The following is a 14881-nucleotide window of genomic DNA, read 5'->3' on the forward strand; positions in this document are numbered from 1 at the left end:
ATCTCGAAAGGTAACTTGTTGATGATGTCGTTCACGAGTCCCTTTCCTTCGGCCACGTTCCAAAATTTCGGAGGCAGCGTGTTGATGATTTTGATCAGGTAACCTATGCCCTTGTCGTCGTTCACGATGAAGTTGGAAAGTTTCGTGCTGATCATGTCCACGATGCCAACCTTCTCGTTGTAGAAATTACGATTGCCTGCATTCTCTTCGCCGGCTATCACCAACAATCGGTCCACGAGTTTCCTAACGTCGTCCACCCAAACGAATTCTTTGGGTAACGTGTTGTAGCGTTTGACGCCGCTGCCTGTTTTGACCTGGTTCCAAATCGGTTTGATGAGATTCCTGTACTTCTCGCCGCTGCTCGATTTCACCCTATTCTGCGAGGCGTCGTTGTTCTGGTACAAGGCATCCGTCATGATCAGAATTTCCTTGTAACTCTGGTAATCTTCGTCGGTGTAATCTTTCGGCTGCTTTTTGGCAACGAGTTCCCACAGTCCCACCGTACCCGGATACCTGTTCCAACTATCCTTGTCGCCTAAATTGACTTTAATGTCGTTGCCTTCGAAGGTCACCTTCGATTTCCCAATCTTCCACACCACACCGCCGCCTTCGCTGGTTTCCATGCTGGGATACAATCCGAACACTTCATCCTTGTCGAATTTCCCCGTGCTCAGGTAGTCTCGTGCCAAAGGCCCCAACTCGATTTTATCCGAAGACGACGACGTGCTGCCTATGGCTCGACGTCGTGCCGGTGCATCCTTCAGTTCGAACGGCGTCGAAGGAATGCTCGAAATAGGCGTGGGTACGGCGTAACTTTTAGCTGCGAGCGGTACGAGTTCATTAATCAAATTTTTATTTTGTTCCGTGACACTTTTAATTTCTTTACCTAGACTGCTGATGGCATCGATCACAGGTTGATCCTGACGTTTCTTCTCTTCGTAGAATCCGCGATTCTCGGATTTCCAACCTTTGAAGCGTTTCGCGAGGTAATCGCGAAGCTTGAGATTTTCGTCTTCGATTTTTCGTTTCGTCATGACGTTATTTATATACGTCGTTTCTCACAACGTTGCAACGTTTAGAAAGTCGTTGATTTTGTTTCTGTATTTTCCATCGTTGGGTTTTCTCGTCATGTCGATCGTCACAAATCCGAAATCGTCACCGTTCCAGCAAGTAGAGCAGCAGCGTTCCGAAAATTGATTGTAGTTCATGTCTCCGCCTACGTAGTCATCGTACGCGTGCTTGAGGTTGGTGTGATCTTGACGAAACAAACATATGAAATTAGCGTTGTCGCGTACTAACTGTTTTGGAATTTTGGAAAACGTTTGAGCTAGGTAGAAACAATCCATTCCTTTGTGACGACCTTGCGTGAAAAAGTTGCGAATTTCATTTTGATTTTCCAGGATGGCGTCGTCGAACACAACAACTGAATTTTCACGACAATCGTCGAGTGGTTTTATTTCCGAAGCGAACGTTGCAATGTCCAGACCATCGTACACTTTCATCAGTTGCTGGTATTTGGATTGCTCCAAACTTTTCGAGAACACGTACAGGTGCCTGTTCTTCCAATCTAGCCAATTCGGTGCGAGGAGAAAATTGTCCACGAGCAGTGTCGTTTTCCCACACCCCGAAGGACCTACGATCAGACAGCGGATGCTGTCGGGAAGCAACTCGCCGTTCTTTTTCTTCGTTTGACTTTCCGGATCCGGTAGACGCTTCACCACGTTCCACGTACTTACAAGATCACTTCGTCCGCGTCGATCCAACTCTTTTCCGGAAGTCCCAGCCATTTGACAAACAGTTTGTCACCTTTCCTACGCAATACTTTCTCGATGAGGTACGTGTCGGGGTGTTTCGTTTTAGAGAGTTCCTCTTCGTAAAATCTTCCTTTCAAAATCTCACCGCTACTATCTTTTATTATATACGTGTGTCGGTTTCCAGGTAAAACTCGAACCACCGTAAAGAGTTCCGTACTCCAATTTTTTGTGAATCCCTTCTCGAAGGTGCGTTTGAATTTGCTGATCCTCACTCGGTCTCCAATTTTGTATTTAGCTTTTTTTGTCGTGGGTGTGTACTTTGGACAGTAAACGGTAGAAATTAAACGCTGCTCGTCGGACTTGGTAACGTCAACTGGCTTCATGCCTATCGTTCTGTGTACCGTATCATTATAGGTGTCGACGAGTTCCGGCAGGATGTCAACCCATTTGTAATTTCCCCGAAGCGTGAATCGTTTCCACATGTGTGTTTTCAAGGTTCGATTGAATCTTTCCACGATGCTGGCTTTGATGTGACTGAAGGTCGAATAATGTCGAACGTCATGTTTTTGAATAAACTTTTGGAATACAGCGTTATAAAATTCCTTCCCCTTGTCTGTTTGCAGAAACCGAGGTCGTCTGCCACCGCTTTCGCGAAAAATTAATTTGAATGCTTCCGCGACGCACGTTCCCGTTTTGGCTTTCAAAGGTAGAGCCCATGCGAATTTCGAAAACGTGTCTATGACGGTGAGGAGGTACTTGTTGCCCTTGTTCAATTTATGCACGTTTTTCAAATTGCCGCTACTCATCTCCACGAGGTCACTTTGCCAGAGGTCGTCGATGCCCTTGGTTACCACAGCCAAACGTTCGTAGTTACGGCGTGCAGGTTTATGCAATTCTTCGACGATGGCTTGCCTAGACATTTTTTTTAGAGATTACGTTTCAAGAGAAGCACAAGCGTGATGGGATTCAAAGAGGGTGGCACTTCGCTCGTGTTTTGAATGATCAGCTTATCGCCGGCACTCACGTCGAAAACGGTGAGATCTTCGTCTTCGTGTATTTCATATATGTTGCGCGTTTCGTTCCAACGTGCCAGAGGAATGTTTCCTGCTTTCTGGACACCACGATTCGATATCAAAGTCATGGTGGGAACGCTAGCTTTTCTACCGTGAGACCAGTACGAAAATTCGTTTATCTGAATCGTGCCATCGAGGAGAAACTTGTAGTACGGATGATATGGATGCAACATGTACAGTTTGTTACCTTCGACGAACGTGGAGATTCTCTGTTGATTGGGTACGCTGTTGATTTCGATGGCTTGCAGAGAATGCAGTTTAGCGAATTTAGTGTCGACGCCGAGCAGATTACTGTGAACTTGTCCGAGTTTATTTTCGATGGGCAGCAAATGCTCGACTATGGTATCTGTTACGGCAGAAAACGACGGTTTGATTTTCACTTCCACGTTCAACTGCTTGTAGTTTTCGTTGAGTTCTTGCAACTTGGCACCGAAAGAAGCCAGCGTCGATTCCTGCGTGGATTCCAGCACTCCAACTTGATCTCTGATGTTGACGACGATGTTCTGAAGGTTCTCGACTTGATTCAATTTCGAGCTCTTCTCGGTAAGATCGTTCACGATGCTTCGCATCTCTGTAAACTGCGTGTGAAGGTCGGCGACGCTCTGGGAAGTGGGCAGCGTCGACACCAGCGAACTAATTTCGTCTAGAATCTGTTCCACGTTCGCCGTTTCCGTTTCTAGTCGTTTCAGCATTCGAGATATGTTTCTTTTCAAAACGTGCAATTCTTTGGAGGTGGGGAGATTGGCCACTTTACTCTCGAGATCGCTCAATGAACTTTTGATGTCGTTCGAATCGGATAGTGCCGTCACCGCCGTTTTCAATTTTTCCAAATCTTCGCTCGAAGGCACGCTCGTCCGTAACGATTCCAAGTCACCCTGTATGTTGTCGAGTACGTGATGAAAATGAGCGAGATTCGTTTCGACGTTCAAATTTTCTAAATATTCGATCTTCTGCTGAACCGTGCTCAACGTGTCTTGAATGCTCGTCAACGCTCTCGCTTCAGCGTGAATATTTTTAATTTCTTCGTTGATCAATTCCAAGGACGCCTGAAGCGTGGCGATGGTGGTTTGAATGTGTTCGAAATCTTGATAGGCCTCCAATTGAATTTTTATGTTCGCGACGCTTTTACCGATGACCTGCAGTTCGTCCGACGATGGTAGGTTCGTCATTGTATCTTCCAAAGTCTGCAACTTTGATTTAATTTCTTCCAACGTGCTGGTGAATTCTTCTTGTAATTTGGAAACAACGACATGCAAGCGTTCTGCGTCTATATCGTTCACGACGGTTTGAAGTTCAGAGAAATTCTTTTCTATTGCGGAAGTTCGTTCTTCGATTTCGAGTTTCAGTTTTTCCAAATCTTCATTTTTCGATTGAAATTGCTGTAATTTGGCCAAATCATTTTGAAGCGAATCCACGCTCAACTGTATATTTTGAACGCTGTCGTAAGAAGGTACGTCTACATAATTTTTTATGAGCGTTTTCAGTTCGGAATCGATTTTCAGAATGGGGTCGAGACATTGCGTTTGGAGCGTGGCGATTTCCGACTCTAAACTTTTGTTTAAGGTCTCCTGCAAAGCAATCAAATCGGTCCTCAACTTCTTAACTCGAATGTCCAACATGAGAATCTCTTCTGCGTGGTCTACACGCTTGGTGTTGCCGAAAATGTCGTTAGGCATTTTTGGTTAACGGTTATTTATAATAGGATAGACGATTCGTAATTCTACGAAGAGAGGAATGAGTTTGTCGTAATCTCCGAGAAGTTCCATGTAAAGATAATCTCCTGCAGAAACATCGTACGTAATGTTAGAAAGCATCTTGTCGTGCTTGATTCGAAAAATATTCTTGCCGGTAGAAATTTTGATTTCGCCTGCGTTTTCCGGATTCACGGTGATTTGAAGTTTCCCGTCGATCGGAATTTCGTAGAAATGTAAATTGTTATTAAAAACATAAAACATCTTGCCCACATCGTCATTCAGTTTCGTCCAAATGCTGTTGAGATGAACAATCAGTAAACCATTGAGTTTAGATAATACGGAAGATAAGAGGTTATTGGAATTTGGCGGTGCAGTCTCCATGTTGATCTGTTTGCGGAAGCCAAAAAGATTCATTGTCTTTGTTAGTTATTTAAGAATACGGTCAAAATTTTTTTTTGTTTGCTTGCGTCACAATACAGGCACGCGCGCGCACGTGTGTGTGTGCGACACATTGTTCCCGAAAGAGGTTTACAAAAGTCACGATATATAAACATTTGGTCCCACAGTTGGAAAATTACGATAAGTTGCATTCAAAAGTTTCAAAATATCATATAGTAGAATTTTTGTAGAGTGGGTAGGCAACACCGACGAGCCTCAAATAATAATTCAAGACTAGTCAGTGTTGCCAATTCCTATTTGTAGGTTAGCTTAGCCAGTGAAAGATCATATAGTGGAATTTTCTTCGGATGGGTTGGCAAAACCCAAGCCTCAAACAAAACATCCAATAAAATTGCCAAATATAAAAAAAAGACAATAGACCCCCCTCATAAAAGGCTACAGTAAACCCACAGTGTTGCCGACACTAGGCCCCCAACAGTATTGCCAGACATAAAAAATACATGGACCCCTCAGGTCCTTTGATGAAAATTTACAGTGAAAAACCCAGTAGGTTAACAACACTGTCAAACTACGGTAGTGTTGCCAGATGTAAACAGAGGGCAATAGACCCCCCTCATAAAAACTACAGTAAAAAACCCACAGTGTCGCCAACACTAGGCCCCTCAAAATATACATCATAAAAAGCTACGACTAGCTCCACATGATGATTCGAGCCTCAAAAAAAAATTCAGAACTCTCATGTACGCTGAGGCTAGTAAAGTTAACATACACCGTAAAAAGCTACGCCTCGCCCGAACACATGTACACTCACACAAAAAGCTAAAAAATTATACACCGTGAAAGGCTACGCCGAGTTAAAAACACTGCTGGTGAGGTTAACATACACCATAAAAGGCTACGCCTCGCCCGAGTTGGCAACACTGCTTGTGAGGTTAACATACACCGTGAAAGGCTTCAAAATATCAGTTGGTGAAATTTTCGTGGGGTGAGTTGGCAACACTGAGCTCCAAATGATGATTCGAGCGCCAAATGATGGCCCAGAAATCTCTAAATGCTCCTACTGTTATTGTAGACGATTTACAGGTAAAATCTTCCTTTTTAATGAAAACCATCGCATTGCTTATATTTATAATATTACTGTGGACTGTGTACACTGGAAAATTACCTTCAAATATTATTCTAGAGTTAAACTGGAACAGTCTGCCTGTCAGTTTACAAAACCGGACACAACAGTTATTTATTTAATACATTTTATCATGCATAAAGACTGATAATAATTATAAATTACAGTGAACCATAAATATATTTTTAAAACGGAGTCATTAACATTATTTAACTTATGTTGACTATGTAATATTCCTTAATACAAATTAACCGTCATTCACTTGAAAGTATTTAAATGGCAGAGCATATTGACGGCCAAAGACCGTCATTTATGTAGTCAACTTTTCTGGTATAGTTGGAACAAAAACCCGTGTAAACAACAACTTCTTGCCGTTAAATATTCCTCATATCAACTAATTTGGACAATTAAAATTGTTGCCTATCTAGAGAAGAAAATTTTGAAATTCGCCAAAAGAAATTTAAAATATCCTCACCTACCAGGTGAAGCATAGCTTGTGATGTTATTACAATTTTGTTGGATAATTTGAATTGCGTCGTCTTGCCCCATTTTTGATACTATGCAACGTACCTAACCTACTTATTTATAAATTTTAACCTGATTAACATCGTGACTATCATATGTTGACCTTAATGAAATTCAGACACGATGCCTGTATTTTTTCAAAATATTTAAATCAAATTACTCACTGTTTATCACAGTTTGAGGAAAATATAATTAATATTATTTGGAAGATACTGAAAATACTTATAGATATTTCCAGATTTTAATATTTTCCAGTTTTATGGAAGATAGTGCATAATACATCTATCTACACAGGCATTCACATAATATTTTGCAATTTTTTAACAACGGGCTGCTAAGCATATAGAAGTTGCTATAAGTACATAAACACCCCTGCCATCTTTCTTTATTTTTTAAATTGTTTGAAGAATAAAGTTGTGTAAAGTAAAAAAATGATCATGTGTAAAATTGTGTGTGTTTAACGTTGCTTTGTTTAACTTCCTCACATTAATAGCGATTATGAGCTTCAGTAATAATAATCAACTGACGAAATTTTAAAGGATAAATGTGAAAATGTCCTTCATGTACCCGAGGATTCGATGTCGTGATACCTGTGTTAAGAAGTTGGTCAGGAATGCTGGCTTTCAGTTCATCAAACAAACTGATTACTTTGACGAGGTACATTGATTAAATGTGTCATGGACAATTAAACGAACACGTTACTTTCTGTAATATTTCCTCACACAAACAAAATAAAAAATCTACAACAATATGATGTTATACAATCACTTACCGTCGAAACCCTTTCACTTCCCCAAAGAGACTTCATAATGTAAGACTTTTCCTCTGGAGATATGTGTTTATGGGAGCTGGGATCTTCGTACACCAGGAACAGAAACGCCACTGACCAAATCGTGCTGATGATACCGAAGACGTAGAAGATTGATGGCCAACCACCTGCAAAGCCATACTTTGCTAGCAGACCACTCAGGGGCATCGAGATCACAGTGCCGAATTGGGCTCCTGTAACAGAGAATATGACTATCACAGGATGTTTCGAGACCAGAGTAATAAATTGGGCTCGTACAACACAGAATATGACTATCACTTAGAGACATAGAGAGCAGAGTTCTGAATTGGGCTCGTACAACATAGAAATTTACTATCACTGGATGCTTCGTAACCAGAGTGATAAATGGGGCTCGTACAACACAGAATGTGACTATCACTTACGGATATAGAGAGATCACAGTGCCGAATTGGGCTCCTGTAACAGAGAATATGACTATCACAGGATGTTTCGAGACCAGAGTGATAAATTGGGCTCGTACAACACATAATATGACTATCACGGGATGTTTCATGACCAGAGTGATAAATTGGGCTCGTACAACACAGCATATGACTTTCACTTAGAAATATAGAGAGCAGAGTTCTGAATTGGGCTTGTACAACATAGAAAATGACTATCACTGGATGCTTCGTAACCAGTGATAAATGGGGCTCGTACAACACATAATATGACTATCACGGGATGTTTCATGACCAGAGTGATAAATTGGGCTCGTACAACACAAAATATTACTATCACGGGATGTTTCATGACCAGAGTGATAAATTGGGCTTCTATAACACAGAATATGACTATCACTTAGAAGCATAGGGACCAAAGTGCGAAATTGGACTTCTGCAACAGGCAATATAGCTATCATTTAGAGGCATGGGACCAGAGTAACCAATTGGGCTCCCGCAACATAGAATTGACGATCACTTAGAGACATAGAGATCAGAGTGACACGCTGGACTCCTAAAACGGAGAATTAATTGACTATGTCACTTGGACGCTAAAGACCAGAGTGCGAAATTGGACTCTGCACCAGGCAATATGGCTATGACACAGAGTCGTAGAGACCAGAGTGACAAGTTCGGCTTCTACAACAGGCAATATGACTCTCACATAGAGGCATCAAGTCCAGAGAAACCAATTGGGCTCCTGAAAAGGGGAATATGAAAATCACTTCGATGTTCCTATACCAGAGTGCTGAATATGGTTTACACAAAAAATATGACTTTTTAATAGAGACTTCCAGGTCAGAGTGAATAATTGGGCTCGTAAATAAGATAATATGATTATCACGGGAACAAAGTTCTCAATGGGGCTCATGCAACAGAGAATTTGATTACTTATTAAGGACAATCTAACTACAGTATTATTTTATTCGAAAAATATAAATTCCACGAAGATATCGACAAAGTATTTCGTACAATAATCATCTGCAAACCTAAAAGGGTATTTTCAAATTTTCTTAAATTATAAATGAAGAATTCCTTCTGAGATATATTCTAGGGAACGAGCGCACTTTATTATCTCGATTCAAAGTTTATCCATATAATTGCACTGGCCTGAAGAAATGTACAAGTAACTTTAGTATAGTAATAATTTAACATGAGTCGACTTGGATCACATTTCATTATCTTCTAAAATAGATTGGAAAAAGTTGGTTGCTGATACAGCCTTAATACATTCACAATGCTTGGTCTACGGAATAAATAAGTGCAGGGAAATGTTAAGGTTATATTCAACACGAACGGTTTTATTTATGGTAGAAACAGCATTCCTAACACTCATACAGGACCCAAAACGTATCAACTGGCACATATATGTTGACTCCAATGACACAGTAACAGTTGCGGGAATTGTGGAGGCAGTTGCCCCCAACTTTTTACCACTTGTGCCCCCACTTTTTACCACTTGTGCCCCCACTTTTTACCACTTTTGCCCCCGCACTATGAAGGGGAAGTAAACTATCCTTGCGCCCCTATACTTTTTGCACCTTACCCCCAGTTTTATTTATTTATTTATTTGTTTCCACCTATAACAGAGCTTTGGCTCAAATTGTAATAGGCTTACGTATATTATAAAGAATTAAAAAATTACAATTTCAACAATACAAAAACAAAAGAAGAAGAAAGAGTGCAAAACTACAATAATCATTGCGTAAAGAATACTAGCACAAATTTTATAGAAAACATAAACCTAAAAATGACATTTACAAAAGTATAACAAGATACATATCTAACAGTTGGGCTGAAAAGTTCGTAGGCTGACTCATAGATGGCGTTACTAGAATTAATTCCATGTGATTTTTACTTATAGCTCTTTTCAGTTCTTACGGCGGGCGCTCTAGAAGCTGACAGGGGAAGTGGGGAGCGGGGAAGCGACCAATCCAGCACGATAAGAAACGTAGCGGCCAGTAGAACGAGTTTCACGTAGTACTTTTTCCGGCCGCGTCGTGTCTCTCGGCGCCACTGCTGTTGTCTGGTTGGTCTGTTGAGTAATCCAGCTCCCCACTTCCCTTGGCAGAACTAGGACCGGCCGCCGTAAGAACTGAAAATAGCTATAGTACTAACCTTCAAAAGATACGTGTATAAATTTCACAGCTGCCGGGTAATTAGTTCGTGAGAGATAGCATTGTGAGTGAAGCAGCGTTTGTTATTGTGAAAAAATTGATAAAAAAGAATTTCGTGTGTTAATAAAGCATTGCTTTTTGGCAAAACAAAATACTGTTGAAGCCAAGGCTTGGCTTGATAAACATTATTCGGACTCTGCACCAGGAAAATCAACCGTTGAGAAGTGGTTTGCTAAATTTAAACGAGGCGAAATGAGCATCAAAGACGATGCACGCAGTGGACGCCCCAAAGAGGCTGTTACCGACGAAAACATCAAAAAAGTCCACAAAATAATTTTAAATGATCGTAAAGTGAAGTTGATCGAGATAGCTGAGACTTTAAAAGTATCAAAGGAACGTGTTGGACATATTGTGCATGAATATTTGAACATGCGCAAGCTGTGTGCAAAATGGGTGCCGCGCGTGCTCATAATCGACAATGCACCGTATCACAAATATGAAAACGATGGCAAAATTATATGAATTAGACTACGAATTGCTTCCCCATCCACCATATTCTCCAGATCTGGTCCCCAGTGACTTTTTCCTGTTTGCAGACCTTAAAAGAATGCTCGCTGGAAAGAAATTTAGCACTGATGAAGAGGTAATCGCCGAAACTGAGGCCTATTTTGAGGCTAAAGAGAAATCGTACTATAAAAATGGCATCGAAAAATTGTATGACCGCTATAATCGTTGTATCGTCCTCGAAGGCAACTACATTGAATAATAAAATCGAATTTTGTCAAAAAAATATTTTTTACTATTTTAGCCTACGAACTTTTCAGCCCAACTGTTATATGCAGACAGTCATAGCTATACACATGTATGTACTCATATATAAACAAATATATACATACGGGCATAATTATATTTACAAACATACCCATGTACGCAGAAGCCGGCCCTCGTGGTGATGTGGTTAGCACATCGCGCTACGACGACAGGGGTCCCGGGTTCGAATCCCGGCCTGGGCATGGATGTTTGTGAGTGTTCATTCATCCATTTTATCATGTCATCACTCATCCCCATTTTCACAAATTAGCCAAAAGTGGCACAAGAAGCGAAGTAAAATAAAATAAATTAATCAATCAAACCATGTCGCGTAAAAAACATCTATAATTGTTTGATTTGTTCATGCGCCAGCTTCGAAGGAACCTGCCACTGCACATTAACGTGCATAAACTACAAATGATTCACTTTTTGGTGTATCAAAATACAATGCATGAAAGGGCACTTTTCACAGCTGGTGTTCCGTGTGATGCTATAAAAATGCATGAATTGGGAAGATGTAACAAGATAATTTCAAAGATAACAAAATTTCACTTCTAATGCACCAATTGAGAGAGCTAGATGTGTAATTTTGTTATGTTTGAAATGATCTTGTTACATATTCCCAATTCATGCATTTTTAGTGCATCACAAGGAATACCAGCTGATAAAAGTGTCCTTTTACTCATTTCTGTGTGCATTTTGACACACCAAGAAGTGCATCATTTGCAGTTTACGCATGTTAATGTGTTATTGAAGTCAAAATATATGTGTCAGTTGACATGTTTTGGGGTCTATGTGTACTGTTATGACGGTACGCCACAGGTGCGGTGGCTCCCAAAGCATCCAACTTACAAAACCCCAGCTCCATACTCATTACTTCCAAAATAAATAAAAATAATAACTTTAAAAAAAAGCAAAATTATCCACATCAAATTTTAATGGAAATGTAACTGCCGTCCAGTAGCACACGATGCGCAGTTTAGAGGTTCAAAGATCTGCAGACTCAACAAATGAAAGATTATAAACAACTATTCCACTTTCCATATATAAATGAGGATCAATATATTCTACGCTATATTTATCTTTTTATCTTGAATTTTCGTTATCCGTCCTGTTACTTCATGGGCAACCCTCGGATATAATGCACTAATTCACTTATTTGAAGCCAAAGAACATTTGATTGTGATTACTTTGATCTAAATGTGGCACTTTTTCATCAACCCTCGCACAATTGACAATTAAACACACATGTTTGTTATGCACAGGGAAATTCTACAACCTGAATGAGAGCGATTGTTATTACACACACAGCAAAAAATCATAAATCACTGGATAAATTTGAACAAATTCCAATTTAGAACATTATATTTACGCGTATTATATTCATAAATTTGAATGTAGCCACCTCCTTACTATGCAAAGTGAAATCGACAAGTTCTTGAACATATGTAGTGACAATAATTACTTCGAAGTTACTCGAAAGGAATAATCTTTACCAAGGTAGGTATTTTATCCTACGAACCTGATGTTTTAGAAAAAACGACGAACGTGATTTGTTAATGAATAACCCTTTTCACAGTGGGGTGAACATTACTTTCAAACTCAACATACATGTACCAAGTCAGTCACCGTGAATAAACTTTCAAAACTCCCTTGTGATATACGGTTATGTCCTAATTGCGAACAGTCCTAATTGCGAGGAGTGCCTAAAACGTCCTAATTGCGAACACATAAAAATGAGGAAATACTTCCATGACCTAATTGCGAACACATAAAAATGAGGAAATACTTCCATGACCTAATTGCGAACACATGTAACTGAAAAACCTTTTTTCAAAAACTATTAAGGGTAGTGACTCAGAGAGAAAGCTGGTTTGACTAGCAACAACAGCTAACCTGATTGACTTATCATGGTCTTCTACTTTGTGAAGCTCTTCATAGTCAATTCACCTTTTCAGTCTATCGAACTTTTACTTTTTTTTTTTTTTTTACGAAAAAGTGGTGAAGAAGAACTAACAGGTATTGATGGTATACATACATTTTTAAGTACAGCATAATGTTTTGAAATTTGAATTTGAAATTAATACTTATATTATATTACTATTAAATGACTAAGCCCTTTTAAGTTATAAAGTGTGCAGTATGTAGTCGTATACAGAAAATAGACCACACTTGTATTATTAAATTATTTATACTTGGGGAACGACTTTAATCATGTCACATTTTCTATATTCCAAGAAGTCCCTTAAAAAATCGTTAAAAAGGCACAGAAAGTGGGAGAGAATGTTGTAGTTCCAAAGGCAGAAATTGTGTTCGCAATTAGGACCCTGTCCTTCGAGGTTATTCCTGTTTAGGCAGCAAGTGTTCGCAATTTGGACTGTTCGCAATTAGGACGACACCTGATATACAGACCGTAATACAAATGTGGATGCTTTCAAACAATATCACATTCAAGTTAAATTTAGTGACAATTTTCAACACTCAAGTAAATGAAAAGGATCCCTAATGCGTGAGAGATGGGTGTAAAAAATGCTGATAATATGAACGAGACAAGTTACTAATTCGTCCTAGACAGTGATGTGCGTTTACGCGTAAACAACGATATTCTACATTCTACACGTAGACTATTTTATACACGTACATTACGTAGTCTATGTAAAGAACATGGCGAAAGGTGATAACTTAGCAAAGAGCGCATTGGAATTAAAAGAAAATTATACGCGTATCAGTTGCTGATGTGTGAAGAGAACTTTTCATACTCTTTCTTCAAAATTCGAACAATTTCTCACCTAGGAAGAAACGTAATATAGGAAATATTCTAGTGTTTTATGGGGAAAAGATGACTTGCCTCACGACTGCCATCTGTTATTGTTTTTTTCATACTATATATCTTCTTCCATAGTTGATGATAGAAGAGAAGAACTTTGTTGTAAATAGGGTACTTTTCATTTCGTTGGGAACCAATATAGTTGAAAATGTCACTTTCATTTCAAGAAACCCTTGAAAATTAATTTTAATGCACTTTAGATTGTCTACGTAGTCTATGTAAACTACAACCCAATGTAATCTACGCGTAGATTACGTGTAGACAACGAATGTAGATGTAAACTTATACTCTACGGCACATCACTGGTCCTAGATTAATAAAGGGTTAAGTGGGCAGAAAATAGATTGAAGCGCGGCTGCCAATTACAATGCTTAACGCTCGCTTTCCTTCGCTTGGGACTTTTGCCAACTCACAAGTTCAGCGACCAACACACGACATAGCTGTGGATTCCTTTCTATTCGCAATTCAGTAATGGAACGGGTTCATCCCTGTTTCGCGGAAATGCCAACAATGTGTTGTTCCATGGGGAGCACGATTAAACGTCCTTTCCTTTCTGAAGCTCTACATGGTAGTGATCTAGGATCATTCTGACCTTATTCGCTGATGGCCTTGTCGAATGAATTAAACATTTTGTGCGAGTCCATGGGCGTCGGAAGGTAGGTCGAACAGGTCCGCCGGACATTAAAATCGAAACATTCAATTCACAGAGTTCCGTCTAATACCGTTTAAAAAGGACTGTAGTTTTTATGTAGATTCGAGCGACACCAATTTTCTCCAGGATGACTTCACGTTTTCTTCCTTGCGTGTGACAAGGAACTTCACATAAAATCAGTAGAAGTTCACTTCTCTCGGTATCTTCCTCAAAAATAATCTTTTAAAGTCATCTTACTTAATTTCTGACATCAAAACAGAATCATTTAACAAAGGACTAGGGGTACGGACGCACAGAAAGCTTTTAATCAAATGACTGATTGTATCTGACAACGTGTACCGTCAATAACTAGAAAGCTCCTTGTACTGTTCGACAACAAAAGACGAGCTTGACTCCAGCGGACGAATCCATACACAAACGGGGGAAGCAGAAACATTAATTTTTAGATCAGTGTTTCACTTATGTGCATTCAGTTATCTATTATCGCTCGATAATTCTGTTTATGATTTGTGGTGTTCGTAACAACTCGAAACAAACCCTCTCACAATGGAACAAACATGATTTTCGCGTTGCATCTGCTGCCATCCCTATTTTGTCAGTGGACTCGTCCAGTTAGCGCATACGGACTGGCGTCG

At 39.8% G+C, this 14881-nt stretch overlaps 1 protein-coding gene across 1 annotated transcript in view; it reads right to left on the reverse strand.

Moving 5' to 3' along the window:
- LOC145999651 (putative inorganic phosphate cotransporter) overlaps positions 1-14881 on the reverse strand; it is a 122863-nt gene that overhangs the window by 50484 nt on the left and 57498 nt on the right. Inside the window, exon 5 of the mRNA XM_083136779.1 lies at positions 7358-7570. Coding sequence (XP_082992905.1) covers positions 7358-7570 — 213 coding nt within the window. The remainder of the gene's footprint in view (positions 1-7357; positions 7571-14881) is intronic.

The sequence above is a fragment of the Lepisma saccharinum genome, chromosome 15, assembly GCF_977018435.1.
Source record: "Lepisma saccharinum chromosome 15, izLepSacc3.1, whole genome shotgun sequence".
NCBI classification, from domain to species: Eukaryota; Metazoa; Arthropoda; class Insecta; order Zygentoma; family Lepismatidae; genus Lepisma; species Lepisma saccharinum.